At 49.9% G+C, this 20,191-nt stretch overlaps 6 protein-coding genes across 6 annotated transcripts; 3 read left to right on the forward strand and 3 right to left on the reverse strand.

Annotated features, from left to right (window-relative positions):
* Positions 1–122: 122 nt before the first annotated feature.
* On the reverse strand, positions 123–2,444 carry LTR84_010865 (uncharacterized protein; the record flags this gene model as incomplete). The annotated part of the gene is made up of 3 exons (XM_064854399.1): positions 123–1,364; positions 1,427–1,820; positions 2,401–2,444. 3 exons carry the CDS (start codon positions 2,442–2,444, stop codon positions 123–125), a joined length of 1,680 nt encoding a protein of 559 aa, XP_064709125.1.
* A 595-nt stretch (positions 2,445–3,039) lies between these two features.
* LTR84_010866 (uncharacterized protein) lies at positions 3,040–6,518 on the reverse strand (the record flags this gene model as incomplete). The annotated part of the gene is made up of 4 exons (XM_064854400.1): positions 3,040–5,103; positions 5,165–5,399; positions 5,574–6,028; positions 6,270–6,518. The coding sequence occupies 4 exons, from the start codon at positions 6,516–6,518 to the stop codon at positions 3,040–3,042; spliced, it is 3,003 nt and encodes a 1,000-aa protein (XP_064709126.1).
* A 3,696-nt stretch (positions 6,519–10,214) lies between these two features.
* On the forward strand, positions 10,215–13,943 carry RET1 (DNA-directed RNA polymerase III core subunit ret1; the record flags this gene model as incomplete). Its single annotated transcript, XM_064854401.1, has 2 exons — positions 10,215–10,280; positions 10,344–13,943. 2 exons carry the CDS (start codon positions 10,215–10,217, stop codon positions 13,941–13,943), a joined length of 3,666 nt encoding a protein of 1,221 aa, XP_064709127.1.
* A 459-nt stretch (positions 13,944–14,402) lies between these two features.
* LTR84_010868 (uncharacterized protein) lies at positions 14,403–16,602 on the reverse strand (the record flags this gene model as incomplete). The annotated part of the gene is made up of 3 exons (XM_064854402.1): positions 14,403–14,960; positions 15,161–15,379; positions 15,487–16,602. 3 exons carry the CDS (start codon positions 16,600–16,602, stop codon positions 14,403–14,405), a joined length of 1,893 nt encoding a protein of 630 aa, XP_064709128.1.
* Positions 16,603–17,710: 1,108 nt separating this feature from the next.
* Positions 17,711–18,862, forward strand: LTR84_010869 (uncharacterized protein; the record flags this gene model as incomplete). The annotated part of the gene is made up of 2 exons (XM_064854403.1): positions 17,711–17,761; positions 17,819–18,862. 2 exons carry the CDS (start codon positions 17,711–17,713, stop codon positions 18,860–18,862), a joined length of 1,095 nt encoding a protein of 364 aa, XP_064709129.1.
* A 251-nt stretch (positions 18,863–19,113) lies between these two features.
* On the forward strand, positions 19,114–20,112 carry BNA6 (nicotinate-nucleotide diphosphorylase (carboxylating); the record flags this gene model as incomplete). Its single annotated transcript, XM_064854404.1, has 2 exons — positions 19,114–19,981; positions 20,036–20,112. The coding sequence occupies 2 exons, from the start codon at positions 19,114–19,116 to the stop codon at positions 20,110–20,112; spliced, it is 945 nt and encodes a 314-aa protein (XP_064709130.1).
* Between the last annotated feature and the right edge of the window lie 79 nt (positions 20,113–20,191).

The raw sequence follows: 20,191 nt of genomic DNA on the forward strand, positions 1-20,191 counted from the left end.
CACACCCAAGAGTGTCATAACGAGTATACGAATTCAATGAATACCTACGAGAAATGCAAAACATGGATACGAATACCGTCGCCTCTCATTTCGCTGTTCATGCTGCTAAGTAATCATGCGTGTTACATATCCCCTTCAATCTCATACTCGGAAACACTCAAACCCCAAACCTTGCCCATACTGACCACCCAATCCCTGCCGACATTAACGCGCCACTTCTCCTCGGTGGCATCATCCACCGCGGCCGCTCCACTCGCACCGCCACCAGCAGCAGCACTCGAAGCACCCGCCCCCGCCGAAGCTCGCACCACAAGCCTCAGCCTCTCCAGCTCCCCAAGCTCATGATACACCCTGTCGCTTACGCCCCGACTGCCCGCGGTATTCGACACGCCGCTGGGATGCACGGCGCGCAGGATCGCGAGTAGCCGCTCGACGCTGAAGGGTTTGACCACGCCGGTACTGGCCCCGCCGCCGCCGGATGCGCTGAGGATGGCTTTCGCGATGCGCGATTTACTCGGCGTGCCGGTCGTGGATGTCGCCGTGGGTTTGAGCTTTTTCCGCGTCGGCGTGTTCTTCAGGCGTCGGATCTTCTTGCTGATGTGGCTGGAGTTGGACGACAGGCGGGAGAAGAGTAGGATGTCGTGTTTCAACGGAGTTGTGGACGCCAGGTATGACGAGAGGAGGAGCAGCGTGGGGAAGTGTTTCAGTAATGGCGGTTGTCGTTTTGTGGGTTGGTGTTGCAAGGTGATTTTGTTGTTGTCCCCGAGTGGTGTACCTCCTACTGAGGACTTTGTGAACCGGTGCCGAGGCTTCGTCGGCGTATTGGGTATACTCGACAGGGGTTCCACCTCTGCTCGCGAGGTATCCTTCTCACGCGAAATCCGAGACAGGTCTTCAAATGACCAAGCCTCACCCTGCGGCCGGAGATGATCTCGGAGCCCATGCTCGCCTTGTGTCTGGAAAAGACCTCGATTTCGAACTAGCAATTTTGCAAAATCCCATGAGACGGCTTTGCCAGGTGGTGATTCTCCTGAAACCATGGGCCAGATAAACCGCGGCCAGAGTCTTTCTGATGTCGAGCGGAATGTCTGGATTGATGTGGATGAGGTTGAGAATATCAGGGAATCGTAGACCGTTACGATAAATTGCGCATACAATTTTTCGAGAGACGCTTTGTCGATTCGGGTCGCTTCCCCTTCATGCTGTGGCAGTGCGTCTGGGAAGAGCATCGGCGGAGATGATGCCGCCAAGTATATCGCTTCTCCACGTGTGTAGGGAGGGAAATGTATGTAGGGGACACCCGTTTTGTGCAGAGCAAGCGGTTGTGAGGTGGTGGATGTCAAGATGAGCGAGAGTCCAGGGATCTAGTCTGAAGTCAGTCTCACAACTGCCATCCCATCTGTGCGGGGGTCTATTGAAACCATACCTGATCACCGAGCCTTGCCAGCGCAGGAAGCAGAGTCGGACCGGCTTGCTTCAGCTTGTCGATGTCTTCGAGAATCAATACCAACTGCTCTTTCTGACCTGTTTCCACTGGTTCAAAGAGCTTGCGCAGATTGCCCAGGAGCACATTTAGACTGTCCACCTTATCATATTGCTCGATCTGCGCCTCCCGACCCAGGGCATAAACACACGTTGAGAAGATCTTGGACAGGAGATGTCGCTGTGAGAGGTAGTCTTTGCTTCTCACTACTGATGACTTGAGATTTCGCGCCCTCAGGACACCTGTGATGACCGCTAGTTTGCTGGCTTGTTCGAGGCCGTATGCAAAGAGGATGGAGGGGCTCGGAAAGAGGTCCTGTAGGTCGGCGATTAGTTGCCTGTGCCGCTGGTGGGTGGCCCGGGATGGTTCACTCATCGAAGGACTTACATTGTAGTATATTGACAGCTGTCGAATCTGGGAGTCGCGGCATGGGCACTGCTGTGAGACTTTCTGTAGCAACTCGAGGGGCAGCAGAGTTACCATTGTGGTCAACAACCGGACTTGCAATGAATGAGGAGGTGATTCGAGGTGACGCGCTGTTAGCGCTCTACAAAAATGCAACGGACGCGTTAAGGAGTTGTTCCCCGCACCGCAGCGACAGGCCTGCAACTCTCCGCACAGCCTTGCCAGTGAACTATCAACTAATTCATTCATTACCAACTAACTCCGTACAAGATCTCAAGCTTTGGCTTAAGGAAACGGTAGTCAGTCCTCCCAAAGATTCACAGGGCATGAAACTGAGCATATGATCGTAACACAGAATGTTTACGAGGAGAGGCCCAAGGAGAATTTTGTATGCAAGGTACATTTCTTCTAGCTAATGGATCTAATTCTGGACTTGATGGTACATGCCATTGTAGCCCACCTTATCAGTAGTGAGCTCATCGTTGTCGAATGAAATTTTATGGAGTAAGTACATAGCCAATCCCTTGGTGACACGGTCGCACTTTGTCCACTTCATGTTGAGAAAATGACCCTGGTCTCCAGACCCAAAATGAATGCCGACCAGTTCCTTTCCATGCTTGTTGAAATACAAGGTGACTTTGTGCCATGTCCACAAATGGGTCGTGACATGTCTGGTATGTTTGTTTTTCTTTCCAAAAAAAACCATCATGGATTTGCTTGAGCCAGGTGAAACTGAAATGAAATAAAAGAAAACTCCCCGTACCCAACGATGCCCACTTGTTAACCTGGAAATGTGATAGAAGTAGCAAGTTCACCTTCATGCAGGAGTTCTCAGGCTCTTTTCGTCGAACCACTGTTGAACTCGGGGAATGATACCACTGATCTCCTGCCAGACTGATGCTGGATCGATACCTAAGCTGTTCGGGGCATAATACAAAGATTTGGGCCGTGATTCGTGAAACAGGTTTTTGATGCTTTTTTTGGGGTGCAAGATGGTACACAGTCGTAAAAGTTGTATCATAAAAGGTGCGTGATGTGCACGCTCTCTTGAATGAATCCGTTCGAATTGGACAAGGAAAAAAAGGCTGTGAATTCATGATTTCGTGAATCGTAATTGCTTGGAAAACACAGTTGTGGTCGTGCGTGTATCATCAGAATGCGTTGTTGCTGCCAAGTGCTCCGTTTTGATATCCATTGAAACCATTCTGGTTCATCTCAGGAGCATAAGCTTGATGGTTGTACATATTAAGAGCATTCTCGTTGGGTCCCATCATACCGAATCCATTGCCGTTGGTCTGGATGCTTTCGGGGTTGTCTCCACCGTAGTTGTTATTTGAGGCTCTCATGCCATTAAAGCCACCACCAACAATCTGAACATTTCGGCGGCTGTTGGCGCGACTGCCAGAGAAGCTGGCAAGGTAGGTATCATTGGGAGTCATCTGCCCACTGGATGTGCCGCTAGTACGTCCTTGAGCATCGTTTCCAAGGATTTTGCTGGCGATGCGACGACCGTGAGGAGTCTGCTTGATTAGTGGGAGGATGGGACGAATGGCCTCGACCAAGCGCAGTTTGGTTTGCGGATCGGCAAAATCCATGGCAGTCTGAACCACATAGTTCGCAAATGAATCACGCAACATCTTGTCAAGCTCGGCTCCGTTGAGCATTTCTTCGATCATCACTCTCTTTGTGTCGAGATCGGCTGTGCGGAGACATTTCTCAATGACATTGGAACTGAACTTCTGCTTCGACAGTGCAGGTACACGACCTCCGAAGCTCTGGCAGAGAGGCTTGGTGAAAGCCGCTTCATCCAAATCAAGGATGTACTGAACAACATAGTTGCCAAAGGGATCTTGAACAAGATCAAAGGCGCAAGTTGTGATACGACCAATCAGTTGAGCACGTTGAAAGCCTTGTGCATGATCAATGCAGCGCTGCAAGACACAGCAGCCATGGCGATGGGTGCCAACCACCACACAGTACTTACCTACAGCATCATAGATGAACTGTGATCTCTCAGCTCCCAGGCGTGTGAGGCACTTCTGGATGACGTGATTGCCATTGAGATCTTGTACCAGCTCGACAACTCGATCGGACAATGCCTGAATGATGGTATCCACCTGTTCGGGAGTGTGAACGAACTCGATCATCTTTTGCAGAGCGCGAGTGCCATGTTGATTGAGGGCAATGGTAGTAAGTGCAGGTGCCGCAGTGTTGATCAAGGTAGTACGCTGATCATCGTTGCAGTGTTCGAAGAGCTTCTGACAAAGATAATTGCCGAAAGGATCAGTCATCAACTCGATGATATGTGGGCAGGTTTCGACGAAGATGGCTTGGGTGTGCTCGGGGTCACCCTCCTCAAGCTTACGCTGAAGATAACGGCAGCCATGTTGATCCTTGCACAGTTCGTAGAGGCTTCCGCGGTAAGATTCGAGGGGAACATTGTTGAATCGGGCTTCATCATTGTGGTTGCGACGATTGGCTCCACGCTGGCCTTGACTACCAAAGGCACCATTGACACCATAGATGCCTGCACCTTGACCGTATGGTTGAACTGCTCCATTGACGCCTGGTGCATTCATCTGGCTGACGTTGTAACTTTGCATGTTATATTGATAGGCTGGAGCAGCGGAGTAGGCAGCAGTGGGGCTTGTAACACCCACCAAGTCACCTGCAGAAGTGAGGTTGGCATTGAAAGGAGTCGCACTGGCATGAAGGCTGGACATGGTTGCAGCCGAAGTGATGATTTGGTCGTCGATCTTCGGAACACCGTTGATAACTTCACGACTCTGGCGATTGTTGACAGCGTTGGCTGGAATGCGACCTAGGCTGACGTTGTGGTTGTGGAACTGTTGCTCGGCTTGAGACTTGGGTGGAGTTGAAACAGACTCGAGAGTCAAAGATTTCTTGACTGTGGGAACGTCGTTGGTCGAGTACGAAGTCTGAAGCGATGTAGGTCTTGTAACCGACAGATTGGCAGGGAGAGGTGAGGTGTCTTCAAAGGTCACCCCCAGTGAATGGCGTTGTGACTTACGGCGACCAAGATCGGCTGGTCGATCTGCTGGTGGACTACTGAGGTTGCTCAAAACAGGCCGATACATGGACGAATCTGTATGAGGCATGCTCTGATGAGAAGGACGATATCGAGATCCAAGCGCCCAATCCAAGTCTGGAGTTCGAGAGTTGGCAAGATCGAGAGCAGCAGAGTTGGCCGAGAGCTGTTGTGAAAAAATAAGTGAGCAAACAGGCAGGTAAACCGAGTGGATTGTTAATTCGTACCTTGAGGCCGTCAGAGGTCAGGGTGGGGAACGTATCGTCGCCTTCAAGTTGTGCAAAGGCTTTAGCAACAGGAGACGTAAGATCCATGGCATTCAATGACAGATGTCTATCTTCTTCTTCATCAAAGAGGAAACTGGTGGTGTTTGCAAGTCCGTAAGCAGACTGAGTTGCACCACTAAGACTGAGACGTTGAGGATGACGATTGCTGTTGACTGGCATAGAAAATCGGTTGAGGCTAGATGGTGAATGTTAGAAGGGTTCGAGAAAGAAAAGTGGATTGATTGATATGATTAAATAACCAGGATGGATGTACAACGTCACGTGTTGGGTGGAGGGGATGTCTGCTTCACGGAGTGAAAGAAGGGGAGTGTGATATATGGATGAATGTGATGGTCAAGGAATAACTCACGTAGCAGCGGCCCTCGTAGTAGGAAGGTCGTCAGGATAATACTCGTCCTCATCAGATCCACGGCGAGAACCTGGAACTGACTTTGCGGAAGGCTTGTGAGACTGATTGAACATGCCGTTCCCGGAAAGGCGATTGGCTGGTGGAGAGGTAATCTGAGAGCTAGATTGAGATATGCGCTTGCTGAGACCGGGCGGAGATATGATGCTGTTCACCGAAAGTCGGCTTGATCGCGAGAATCGATTGCTAAAACCACTCTCGGCATACTCTGGTGGTGTGGTGGGTTCACTAACAGGCCCGTTCAAACTGATGCGGTTCAATCTTGTCGAGATACGATCGAGATCGTGTGATGTGGCGCCCATTTGCAAACTTCGCTCTTGGAGCTCAAGGAGTCGAAGCTGTTCCTCTGCTTTACGCTTCGCGTTCTGAATATCATCATACATCTGTTTGTTCATGACCTATTTGGTTTGATTGTCAGTACTTGTGTTTTCCAAGTGTTACAATGTGCTAAGCACAACGAGCGAGTTGACGTGCAAAGATATACGCGCTGGACTGACTGCCTGTACAATGTCACGGCACGTTAAAAGTGGAGGTCCCACCACAGAACTTCACAACAGAACCCTGCACAATGCCCATTGTTCTTCCAGACTAGGAGCGATAACTCAAACTTGCAGGTTCACACAAAAGGATTCCACGTACTGCAGTTGAGTTCATAGAACTATATTGTTGGCCAAATGGGCGAGAGCCCGACATTTTACTCGAGTCTGTGGTAAAACGACGTTGCAAACTTGCCCGGGCATCGTTGGACGAGTTTTGTGGATATGCGAAGTAAGAGTTCTGATCTCGCACGCTGGTAGAATTCGGGCTGAAGACTTCGGTATCGGGGGATCGTAGATTGGGAAACCGCAGTTCCTCCATGCGCCCACTAAGTGGGTTGGAAAATGCCATGGTGCGATCTACATTCAAGACCTCGAAGCGTCAGCAAATTTGCTTGTCTAGAAAAAGAGTTGCAATTTCAAAGGTCCCAGACATGTGATCCATCGTGAGATTCTATGCTCAGGAGCTGACCAAGGCAGCCGCACAAGTTGCTGAACATCTTCCTCCGGGGGGGTTTCAAGATAGTACAGACCTAGCAATCACAAAATATGTCCAGAATTTGATGGTATATTCAACCACCAGGTATGGGGTGTAGGTCTGTATACTCTTGAGAGACTTGATGTTGGCGCTGGGTCGCGGTTGGGTATCCAACGCTGTACAGAGTTGACCAGGCCGAACAGAGCCAGGCTCTTTGCTGCGGTGTGCGCTCGAGGCACCACGGCGACGTCGGATGTACTATAATGACAGTGATAGAAACAAAGAGCAAAGGAAAATAGAAAGAAAATAGATTAATAGTACAGAACGGAACAGAACGTGTGGTGGTGATCAGTCGTATGTAAGAGGGGACACCTCAAAACGAAGGAAATGGGAACTTTCAAGTTGAACATCTGCAGTTGCAGCGAGGTGCAAGTTTGAATGACAGTGCAGGCTGTGGCAGTTCAAGTTGCCCGTGTCAGGATGGGGGTTGGCCTCTTGGAAGCGGTGGTCATTTTGGGCAAGCGCCAGTCCTTGGTGGGAGGCGGCGTGGATAAAAAAAGAGGGCCGAGGGCAACCAGACACGCCAAAAAGTATGTGAAAGGTATCGCTAGACGAGGTTGTGAGGTTGAGCTGCAGCAGCGTGGGTTTTTTGGCTGAGGAGAAATGGGAGAATTGGTGCAAGCCCCGGTTTTCCACCACTCACTAGCAAGATAGGGACTGGGATTAGGAGCTCTAGCCTGAGTGGCATTTCGTTCAGGGCTCTGGTTCAAAGGGCCAGGGTCAGCCAGAGCATGGAGCCTACCTCAGAGAGGCTAGTTAGTTAGAGCCACCGCTGGAAACGGCCTGATTTGAGGTCGAGATTCGAGGTCGAGATTCGGCTCAACAAGAACTTGGTTGACCTCTGAGAATGCTCCGATGGAGCATCACGAACTGGAATGAGTATTAGCATCTGCCTTAGAACCCAAGCAAGTTCAAGGGCTCCTGCATTCATCCCCATTATTTGCTTTGGCTGAAAATTTTGAATCATGGTTACAGATAATGGTATTTTCAAAGGCGACCTTGGCATGCGATTTTGCCTTTGGGTGGACGCTCTTGCTGATCGGCGGGATGCGAACCCCTGGAGTAGCCTAGAAACAAGGTGCAGGTGGTAGGTGCAGGTGGGCACTAAGCTTGTCAGTTCTGACCCGCCAGTTGCACCGATGGGGTACGAAGTATTCGTGCTTCGGCATTACGAGTATCTCATCCTTTGTTCGGAGGACATCTTCATGCAAGCAGAAGTAGGCATGAATTGACTGGTCGATAATGCTAAGTAGGCACCGATCGGTGGTTGATTGTGTACTTGAGAACCACGTCCCTGGCTCTGTTCATTAGCAGGACAGCCACTCTAGAGTCCTGACGTTCCATTGAGATATGGTCGCCATGTAGGGCTTGGCTCAATGTGCCAGGTCAGAGACGAGGCCGCACATTCCAACCCTGTGAATGGTCCGATGGAGCCAGATAGCGCCAGCAGGACACTCTCTTACGGGTTGCGGCCTGTCACAGGTTCACGGCATATGGTTCGTCTCGTGGGAAGGAGCCCAGTTGCTTGTATGGAGTAGTTCAGTTAGTCCGATTCTTAGGTCTGAATTCCTGCTTCCAGTCTTCTCATTGCTCATCCTCTGATAGCTCAATCAGAAGAAGTGTGGGGGAAGAGGTCTGACACACGGCACCAAGGCAGCAGGAATCCAGGATGAGGGAGCAATGGGGCTTCGAAGCGCGCTGTTTTCGAACACACATCTCAATAGTTGATGTGCCAAAACCTCCAACGAAAAGGCGGTCAACGGACCACAGAATTAAAGGGGTCCCGCTCTGCACGTCAAAAGGATAATCCCGGACATCTGGATCACGAGTCCCAGATCTTCCTCTCTATCTTCACATTCAAGTGATGGCCATGTTCCGTCTTTCCAGGGCTTTTCGGGTATCGAGAGTCGAGACGGAGGACAACCTCTTCCTGTAAAGTCTTGATTCGTCCCGATCTGCATGGCGCAATCAACAGTTTTCTGCCTCGCAATTCTAGAGCTGTACCCCACGAGGGGCAGCGAAATAAGGTAGCAACGATAGGCAAAGGTCTAGCTGGACAAAGATCTCCACTTTCCACAATGAAGATTGTCACCAAAATCAGTGGTCTGTGGACACATGGATCCAGAGACACAACCTCGTGGACGAAGGACATGACATTGCAGTTCCGAGATTTACATCGCACCGAGAGATGCATGATCACAAACGGATATTGGCAATTGCAACCTTGTGCTCGCAGTGAACGATATTCTTGAGCCAGTGACCGGGATTGCTGGTCAAAGACTTTCTACCGAATACGGCCTTGGTTGAGTTTGCTCGTACCTGCTGGACAGTGTGCTGCGCGATGATGTAGCCAACTATGTCCCTGCATTTGCTGAATCCAACTGGAGTCTGCTATCCTCGCTGGTTTTGAATCGAGCAGATGGAATTTTCTCGCCAATAAAGATCGAACAGAGCAGCCATGTGCATCGACATGAATTGCTCCGTGTTGGAGTCAATGTGCTTCTTGTTCCGACCAGAACAACACATCCCAGCTGTGTCCAGGTGATCGGTTGTCTACCGATGATGGCCTTGGTGATAGTGGCGGAGCCAATAATGGCGAATGGGCTAGGTGCAGGAACGGTTAGAAGCCATCGGTACGGAGGATGGCGCAAGCGGTGGTTGGTGTTTCTGGTTAAAGGATGGTTAGGCTTTGCAGGCGTTGCAACTGGCGGGCCCCTCGCAGTTTAGGGAGTAGTGAGGCACTAACCACCAGCGGTGGACAATGATTCAGTACCATTGAATCCCCTGCATTCGATGGCCACCTAGGCGGGCTACGGGTTGATGCGAAGAAAACTCCAACTGGGAGTCGTACAAGCACTGCATGGTTGTTCCCAGTTCTTCTTCCTACCAATTGCATGCTCTTTGTTCAATTTACGCTTCGTCCTGCTGGCGCATCGATTCGGGCACCCGTGTTTCAGATTTGCCAGGGTATCGAGACTCACACAGGACTGGATACTCGGGAATAATCACTGTTCACCGGCTGCTGAGGTCAAGTCATTACTCGTACCCAGTGCCACGGTTACTCGGCGATCAAGTAAAATACGCATGCATATCTTCTTCTTAGGTGCATACAGCTTTACTCCCGGTAACAAGATGGGTAGACCGGGTACCTAAAGAGATGCTCATCAATTGTGCCTCGTAACTCGTAGATTCTACAAAGCAGAGGCGGGGTTAATTGGAGATGCCTGGTAGCAGAGCCATCCCCCCTCTCACGGCTTGCCGAAGCACACTGGCAATCGAAATGATGTCTTGGCACTCCCCTCTATTCACCGCCTTGCTGAGTCATTCATCACTATGGCAGAACTTTTTTTACTGCCAGCCTGAACGTTGCCCACCAAACCTGGTCGGGGGCACTTGAGGAAGAACTGCAAGTCCTCGAGATACTGCGACTCATCCTCATGCCCGACGATATGCAGTGGCAAGCTTAGTATCTGAGTTTTACTGGTCTTGCCCTATATTCTTGGGTGGACAATGCCTCCGAAAAGAAAGGCGGACGGGCCAGTGGCGGCACCCTCGACTGCCAAAGCCCTCCCCAAGGTTCGTAGACCCTGCACTGACTTTCAAGTTTCACAGGACCAACAAAAACATTGACATTCATAGAAATCCGTTCCTCGGAAGTCCGCCTTGAAAGAGCCAACTGTCCCCAAGCAGGCTGAGACAGAAACGTCATCCACTCGCGCCGAGACCTCCAAAAGTGAGAAGCCTACTCGAAAACCTCACCACCATGCAGATAGCTTCGACGCTGCGCTGGAACCTTTCTACTACGACAAATCTCTCACAGACCCTATCGACACCGCCCGAGATAAGTGGAATCTCGTCCCAGCTTTCCTCAAGGTCAAAGGATTGGTCAAGCAACACATCGAGTCGTTCAACCACTTTGTGGAAATTGAGTTAAAGAAGATCATTGATGCTGAACCCGTCATTACCAGTGATATAGATCCAGATTTCTACATCAAATATGAGAACATTTATATCGGGAAGCCCTGTCGCTCAGAGGAGAGTCCCGACTCCTTTGGGCGCAGTGAGGAATCAACCGTGACTCCCAACGAATGTCGTCTGAGAGATATGACATATGCTGCTCCAATCTTGGTTGATGTTCGCTACACAAAGTCAAAAATGGCATATCGCAGGAAGGGAATGCCCATTGGAAGATTACCCATTATGCTGCGAAGTTCGAGATGTTTCTTGGCCAACAAGTCAGAAACTGAAATGTGCGCTATGGACGAATGTCCTTTGGATCCCGGTGGTTATTTCATCGTAAATGGAACAGAAAAGGTCATATTGGTCCAGGAACAACTAAGCAAGAACCGTATTATTGTTGAAGCAGACAACAAAAAGGAATTGATCACAGCCTCGGTGACCAGTTCTACCCACGCCAGAAAGTCGAAAAGTTATATCGTGCTCAAAAAGGATCTATTGTACATGCGACACAATATTCTGAATGAGGATGTCCCCATATGCATCTTGTTGAAAGCCATGGGAGTATCCTCTGACTTGGATATGATGGGAATCGTTGCTGGGATCGATAGTAAACTTCAGGAAGATTTCGCCATCAATTTCGAGGAGACTATCAAACATCAAATTCATACTCAACAGCAAGCACTCGATTATCTAGGCGCAAGAATCAAGATCACACGAAAACCCACCCCCTTTGGACAATCCCGCAGAAACTATGTACAAGAAGCACTAGAGGCTGTCAGCAGTGTCTTCATTGCACACGTTCCCATCGAAAATCTGAACTTCAGACCCAAGGCGATTTATGTTGCACATATGGCTCGCCGCGTGTTGATGGCCAAGCAGAACCCTGCCCTCGTTGACGATAGAGATTATGTTGGCAACAAACGCCTCGAACTCGCTGGCCAACTTCTTTCTCTACTATTCGAAGATCTTTTCAAAAAGTTCAACTATGATATCAAGATGAAAATCGACAAGGCACTTCGAAAGCCCAATAAGACAGAGGTCGTTGATCCTTGTGGTACCATGATGGGCGCCTCCGTGTCCATCACACAAGGTATGAACAGAGCAATTGCCACGGGCAACTGGAATTTGAAACGATTTCGCATGGACCGCGCAGGTGTAACGCATCTGCTGAGCCGCCTGAGCTTCATTGCTTCGCTCGGAATGATGACCAGAATTTCGAGTCAATTTGAAAAGACTCGAAAAGTCAGTGGTCCTAGAGCCCTACAACCATCCTCCTTCGGTATGCTTTGCCCCGCTGATACTCCAGAGGGTGAAGCATGTGGTTTGGTCAAAAATCTTGCTCTAATGACCCATATCACCACCGATGATGAAGAGGCACCCATCAAGCGTCTTATCTTCATGCTTGGCGCTGAAGACATTGTCAGTGTTGGAGGAACCGAATTATATGGTCCGGGGGCATACCTTGTCCTTCTCAACGGTACTCCTGTCGCGAGTACTCGACAGTCTTCCCTTTTCCTCTCTTCTTTCCGACGTTTACGTCGCTCGGGCAGAATTTCGGAGTTTGTCTCTATCTTCGTGAATCATCATCATAACACCATTCAGATTGCGACCGATGAGGGTCGTATCTGCCGACCCCTGATCATTGTTGAAGACAAGAAGTCCAAAGTGACAAAGAGATATCTCAAATCCCTGCGACAGGGTTCCATGGACTTTGATGACTTCTTAGCCAGGGGTCTTGTGGAATACCTGGACGTCAACGAGGAAAACGACAGCAACATCGCAATGTATGAGTCCAATATCAATGCCACCACTACTCATCTCGAAATTGAGCCGTTCACGGTATTGGGCGCTGTAGCTGGCTTGATTCCCTATCCTCATCACAACCAGTCTCCACGAAATACTTATCAATGTGCTATGGGTAAGCAGGCAATAGGCTTTATTGCCAACAATCAATTTTTGAGAATCGACACACTCCTCTACCTTATGGTTTATCCGCAAAAGCCACTTGTGAAGACGAGGACGATTGAGCTAGTCAAGTATGATAAGCTCCCTGCAGGACAAAATGCTACAGTTGCTGTCATGTCTTACAGTGGCTACGATATTGAAGATGCTCTCGTACTGAACAAAGCCTCCGTCGATCGCGGTTTCGGACGATGCCAAGTACTACGAAAATATCCAGTCAGTCTCAAGCTTTATCCGGGAAGCAATGTCAAGGATATCGTTGAGCCACCAACGATGGACAACGGAGTTCCGATCAAAGCGCATGCATTACTTGATGTGGATGGCATTGCATCTGTTGGGGCGAAAGTCAGTCACGGAGAGGTTTATGTCAACAAGTACGTCCCAGAGAATGCTTCAGCCTCTACACTTTCCGACAGTGGCACCAATGGCCCGGCTATTCCTCAGCCTCAAAAATATCGACTTCCAGATCCCAGCTACATTGACAAAGTGATGGTATCTGAACAAGAGTCAGGAAATCAACTGATCAAAGTTCAAACCCGCCAGACCAGAGTTCCAGAAGTTGGTGACAAATTCTCTTCACGCCACGGACAAAAGGGCGTGGTAGGAATTATTGCTGAGCAAGTCGACATGCCATTCTCAGATTTGGGCATTACTCCAGACATTATCATGAACCCTCATGGTTTCCCTTCCCGAATGACGGTCGGGAAAATGCTGGAACTTGTCTCCGGCAAAGCCGGTATTCTCAAAGGTCAATTTGAGTATGGTACGGCATTTGGAGGCAGCAAGCTTGAAGATATGTCGCGAGCTTTGATCGAAGCCGGGTACAGCTACGACGGCAAGGACTACTTGACGTCTGGTATCACTGGAGAACCATTGCCAGCATATGTCTTCACCGGGCCGATCTACTACCAAAAGCTCAAACACATGGTTCAAGACAAAATGCACAGTCGATCTCGTGGACCGAGAGCAATTCTCACACGTCAACCCACCGAAGGTCGTTCCCGAGACGGAGGTCTGCGCCTAGGTGAAATGGAGCGTGACTGCCTCATCGCATACGGCGCGTCGCAGTTGCTGCGAGAGCGACTGATGCTTTCCAGCGACAAACATGAAGTCGACGTCTGCGAGTCCTGTGGGTTCATGGCTTTTGGGCGCTGGTGTCAGCGCTGCAGCAGTGCAGGTGAGAAGGGCTCGAACGTCGTCCGTATGACTCTTCCCTACGCCTTCAAGTTGCTGCTCAACGAGCTGGGAAGTATGAATGTTAACACCAGACTTATCGTCACCGACGAATTTCCCGACGATGGTTCGAGACGAGCTTGATGAGCTTTTGAGCTGTTATTAGGGGGGGGGACCTTACTGAATGCGTGGATGGGAAATTCTTTACTGCGATGGTCCTTCACAATACGAATGCATAGCCGGCTTGGAAATTGAAGTCATAGAACATGATAAACTAAAAGAAACGCATCAGCGACGGCGTACTTGATTAGCATTTCGTCCTTTCGGCTTTGCACAAATGACGCCTAGATGCCGGCTGGTGATTAAAAGCATGAAAGAACGTAATACAAAGCCTTAACATCGAAAATGAACTGTGCAGCCATGTGCAAAACCCCGACAAATTCACGTAAAAGCCAGGCAACATCAGAGGGGACTTGAGGACAACACGTATCTGACCGAATAGCTGGTCAAACCCTTTCCATGCGAACATGGTATCGAGAGTTCCATCCTCAAGTTCGTGACAAGTTCGACCCGTGCGTATAACCATGCCACCTCCGGCATCCCTCAGCCACTCTCCTCATCCTCTCCGCCCTGCTCCTCGCCATCCTCGTCGTCGTCCGCGGAATCCGAATCCTGAAACCAGCGGCTCACATCGGGCTGCTCGTCGTAAAAGCGACGCCAATGCATCTTGTGGGCATGCTCGATCTCCTCCTCGACGACGATCTGCCTATACTTCTCGATCGGAACCCTCAGCGCGGGCAGATCGGGATTCATGAACTCGTCGCGCCAGATGTGGCGCAGTTCCGCCATCAACGGCTGCTGCTTGAAGTCTCCGAGCGGCATGTCGTTGATCTCGTGGCCTTTGTAGTACAGCTTGAGTTCCGGCAGGGGCTCGCCGCGCCGCTGCTTCCGGTGCAGGTGTTTCTTGTACGCGCGCAGCCCGTGTTCGGCGCGGTCCAGCAGTTCGAGCTGTGACGGTCGGTTCGCCGGGTTCGGGTCCAGGCAGCGCCAGACCAGCCGGCGGAGCCGCGGTGTGTAGAAGCCTCGGACTTGAGTGCGGAGCTGCGGAGCAGGTGGTAGCGGTTGCGCTTCCAGAGCTTGTAGGCCCCGTCCTCGTCTTTTCTGTCCGGCGGGTCTTGTGCATCTCTCTCCGAGTGGCCCAGGCATATCAGGCTGTACGTGATTCGGCCGATGCCGTAGATCTAAAATTGGATATGGAGAGTTAGTCTCGGATAAGTCTAGATGAGAGGGTTGGAATGGATGGGGGCCATGTGGCCCTGGTGGCATGTGGACACGAGAAAGGGGTGGGAAGAGAAACTCACGTTCATTGCGTGGTCGAAAATAACATCGTGTTTATGATATTCCGTGTGGCCTGCATCTTGTCCCTGGAGCTCCCTCGCCCAAGCTGATAGAGGATGATGCCCCTCGCCATCCTCTGCCGCTGCCGTTGCTTGGCCTTCCATTCGCATCCTCGCTTCTCTGTATCTCACTGCCGCGCCGGTCGGTGGGATCTGCCATTCGGCACCAACCTGTGCTTGTTCCTGCGATTTCAAAGGAAAGTAGTCAGTTGCAGTACTTGGAGGATGACAACGAGGAAAGATACCAAACGCATCGGGGATCTGTTTAGAAATAAAAGGAACCAACTTACCGGGGGGCAGTATCCAGGGGTACCGATTCCAAACAAGGAACGCGGATTAATGGCACAATCATCGTTGCAAGAAGTATACACGGCCAGTCCGAAATCAGCCATCTTAGCCAAAGGATAATCAGGCTCATCGATCTCGACGTGACGGCGGGCATCGTCCATTTCCTCGCCCCGATCGTTAGCTGCGAGAAGGGCGTTCTGAGGCTTCATGTCGGAATGGAGACAAAAGAATTTTGCGAGTGAGAAATTTAGAGGCGGCAAGTTGGCTTCCTCATCAGCTTGTGACGGCTTCTTATGAACTTGCTTCTTTGCTTTGCCCTTGCCCTTGGCTTTTCCTTTCCCGTTGCCCTGCTCACCGGCGACAAGCGGTGGAGTCGTTGGAATGGCATCTCTCGCAGCTTCAATCCTTCGTTCTGCTTTTACCCAGTAACTGTCGTCCGGTGGAGGGGCTCTCAGCGCTTCACCACCAAGAGCCAGACGCACGAGGACGTTCCAGAGAAACAGCTCTGGCAGCGCCTGATCCCACATGGAATACAAATTGCGTAGATTGCGAAGATCTCCATGAGGACAGTTCTCCAGGTACATCCGGTAGGCGGATGGCACACGTGGCTGGTTCCGTAGGTTCTTCACAGGTCGCTGCAAGAACTTGTAGGCACGTAATTGTGGAAAGATCCCAGGGGCCTTTTGATTCAGGTCTCGGTGGATGACAGCTTCCTTAAGAAGATGAGGGTAATGTTCATTGCTCAGCTCATACGTGTCCCAGTAGTCCGGACTTGGTGCTGCTTGTTGTTTGACTACGATCTGGTCCTCTGTGCGGTTGTGCTTGTCCCTTTTCTCCCAAAGGCCGACAATGCCATAGCCACCTTTACCGAGTATTCGTACAGGTCCCCATTCTGCATCTTCGGCATGATTATCTTTGAAGAGAGGATATCTTCGCATGAAGTTTTCTTGTGCTATGTTATCTCTCCTTCCATAAGATGCTCTTTCCAGTCGTTCGTAATACCATTTTTGGTTGAAATCGCCTTTGTCTGATGATTTATTTCTGGGCTTCCTGAGTGTTAGATTCCTCGCCGTCTGAGGGATGATGAAGTTATCCAAATCCAGCTCATCAGAAGCCATGTTGAGAAGGTACGAAGGCCGAGCAGGCGTGCATTCAACTTGCTCAACGTAATATGATACTAGGCAATAATGATACACCTCGAAGTGGAGAGAAGGAGGAATAACAACCAATATTCAAAGAAGACTACTTTATAAACATGCCGGATGCAGGTTCTCCCATGGTGTGGCACAAAGAAATGATAGTACTGGCGCTTGAAGGAGTGTACTTACTGTTCGATAAGATTATATACCGTTGTAAGGCTTTCTAGCGTACACAGAGTCAAACTGAATCTAAGATTTGTTCAGACAATGGCTGCTTTGTTTGCGAAGGATTCGGTGGGAGCTTCCCTAAGGAAGTTCCTCTGAGAGATTCAAATCTTGCATATTTCAAACCATAGTCGAAAGTATGACTCCTTGGTACTTGACTTTGCGTGTCTATCTCTACCAGAGGCCATGATAACTTGGATGATGCTGATTCTGGTGGGTGCCAGGAACGCATCCTTGTCGTGGGTGGTGGATTGATGTCCAGGAGAGTAAAACCGCATCTAAGATGCATCTGGACTAGTGTGGCTAGGTCCATATCACGTGATCCAATTTCCGCTCCCACTGCCAGTACAAGGGATTCAATCTTCCCATCCAGCCAAATCGTGGATGAGACAAGAGCAAGTCGAGAGCACTAGTATTATCTTTGAAGCGATCGTTTGAACTTGCACGTAATCACGATTCGAACCGGCATTACTTTGGAGAACAATAATTGGACCTGACAGATTATCTAAGCAAACGAAGTCACCTAGTGGCTAGGGGCACTGGATTAGTCCCACCTCGTATTTTGCCAGAGTCAAGTGAACGGTGAACAAGCAAGGTCCACGATGGAAAGCATGTTTGAAATTCAGTTGAAGAAGGGATTGGATAGGACCAATGGAGTGAGCTGTGAATGACACCCGCGGGGAGTAGTCAAATAAAGCGTTGACATCATTCCGCTTGACGGCAATACATAAACTCCTCCTGTAACCCTGGATGTTCGTGTGTAACTCCGCAGTAGTCCATATATCAACGTGCTAGCAATCATTCGACGAGTTTTGCTTTGATAAGTAAAAAAGGTTACCAAGTGTTCCCTCCACCAACCAAAATGACGATTGAGGGCATTCCCAAAGAAATGAAGGCGGTTCAAGTAGTAGAGGTGCGTGCGATATTCCATTCCTACGACCACCAAACTGATAGACGCTACACCGTTTAGTTCCACAAACCGTATAAAATCCACCAGGTACCTACTCCGACACAGCTCAAGGATCATGAAATCCTTCTGAAAACTGTCGTTGCATCTCTCTGCCACACTGATTCCATGGTCACGGCGGGCAAGTTTCCCACCAAGCTTCCGTGTACAGCTTCTCATGAAGGGACCGGCATCGTCAAGGCTGTGGGGTCTAAAGTCACCAACTTCAAAGTCGGAGATCGCGTTATGTCTGGATTACCTAAAGGACCTTGCGGATCTTGTGTGAATTGCCAAAAGAACGATTGGCGCCAGTACTGTGAGAACATCGAAGGACACATTGGAGTATTCGTCGATGGAGCTTTTGCCGAGTACCACGTGGTCGATAGTCGATCAAGCTGTCACATCCCTGATAATGTCAGTTTCACAAGTGCCGCTCCACTGGCGTGTGCTGGTTGCACCATCTATCGAGCAATCATTGTCAGTGAGGTCAAGAAGGGGGATTGGTTGGCCATTGTTGGGGCAGGTGGCGGCCTGGGCCATTTGGGCATCCAATTCGCTCGGGCCAAGGGCATCAACATTGTCGCAATCGATGCTCGTGATGAAGGGCTGGAGCTCTGCAAGAAAGCCGGCGCCGAGCATATCTTTGACGCAAGAGAAGGCAACGAAATAGTGGTCAAAAAGATACAAGACTTGACAGATGGGCTTGGTGTTCACGCCGCCATCAATGTGAGTGAGCACGAGACCTCGGCGGATCTTGCTTGTGAGGTCACGAGAATGCATGGTTACATGATCCAAGTGGCGCAACCTGATCGAGTGAGCATTGCTTTTCAGCAACTGATTTTCCGTGATATTCAAGTCAAGGGTACTTTGATTGCAGGTCAGGAGTACAGCCAGCAGATGCTGCATGATGTTGGCAAGCACAACATCAAGGTGGAAACCAATTTATTTTATGGCTTGGAAGAAGTTCCTAGGATGGTGGAGCTTTCTCATAGCGGAAAAATGAAGGGGAAAGCTGTCTGCGTGGTAGATAACGATGAATTGAAAAAGGAGAAGGTCAGTTCTTCCTAAGGGGGAGCAATCAAGCCTGAAGAGCCTTATTGAGACTTGAGTGCTTTTCCGTTATGAAGGCTCACCGAGTGGTGATCACCTTGGTGGTGGTGTTTTGCTACTAATCGGCATATACTCCACCGCATGGCCTGTGTTCCGCTGTAGCAGTACTCTAATTTCTAAGAAGCAGCTCAGCATGAGTTACTCATAAATACCAGACGCTCTCCAACTTGAACCCCTTTCCTTTAATACGGATAGCTATCCAGCACGTTATGTCGTCAATTAATGATGGGCCTCGTGCCGTCGACTTACCTCTCCCAACTCAGACAAGCCACGCACATGGCTCTCTCGAAGACCTGTTACCGAGTCACTTCACAGGCGACATCACAAGATGGCTCGCTGAAGATACACCCTCCTTTGACTATGGCGGTTTCGTCGTCGGGTCTTCTCCCCGTACAGCACAGCTACTCTGCAAGTCTGCGGGAGTCCTCGCTGGTGTACCTTTTTTCAACGAGGTTTTCAGGCAGCTAGACTGCACGGTGGAGTGGCATCATAATGAGGGATCATATCTCGATCCTAGCAAGAGCGGCGGAAAGATACAAGTGGCAACAGTTACTGGGCCGACGCGGAAATTGCTACTGGGCGAGCGGGTGGCATTAAATACCTTGGCGAGGTGTAGTGGCGTTGCTACACGAAGTAGAACGATGCTTGAATTGGTGCGCGGCGCAGGTTACGCAGGAATCCTGGCAGGCACCAGAAAGACTACACCCGGCTTCAGGCTTGTTGAGAAATACGGTATGTTGGTAGGTGGTATCGATGGACACAGACACGACCTGAGCAGCATGATCATGTTGAAAGACAACCATATATGGGCCAAGGGCAGCATTACTAATGCAGTCAAGGCTGCGAGAGCGGTAGGTGGATTCGCACTGAAGATTGAGGTTGAAGTGCAGACCGAAGCAGATGCCGATGAGGCCATCGAGGCGGGTGCGGATATCGTCATGCTGGATAATTTTGATGGTGATGGACTGAAAGTCGCAGCAAAGAGCCTGAAGGAACGATGGAGAGGTAAGAGGAATGTTCTACTGGAGAGTAGTGGTGGACTTACGGAAGCCAACGTGGAGGAGTATATTAATAATGGTATGGAAAAGCCTTGGATGCGTCGATGGCGTGACTATACTGACTTTTCTCTAGATATCGATATAATATCCACGAGCGCTGTCCACCAAGGTGTATCTCATGTGGATTTCTCTCTAAAGATCGACCATTAGATACTCTAAGCGGATGTATAGTGGCCGACTACCTTGTAGCCTCACCAACATTCATCATTTATACATCAGTAATATCTGC

Source organism: Exophiala bonariae (genome assembly GCF_035927105.1).
Source record: "Exophiala bonariae strain CCFEE 5792 chromosome Unknown scaffold_5, whole genome shotgun sequence".
Taxonomy (NCBI): Eukaryota; Fungi; Ascomycota; class Eurotiomycetes; order Chaetothyriales; family Herpotrichiellaceae; genus Exophiala; species Exophiala bonariae.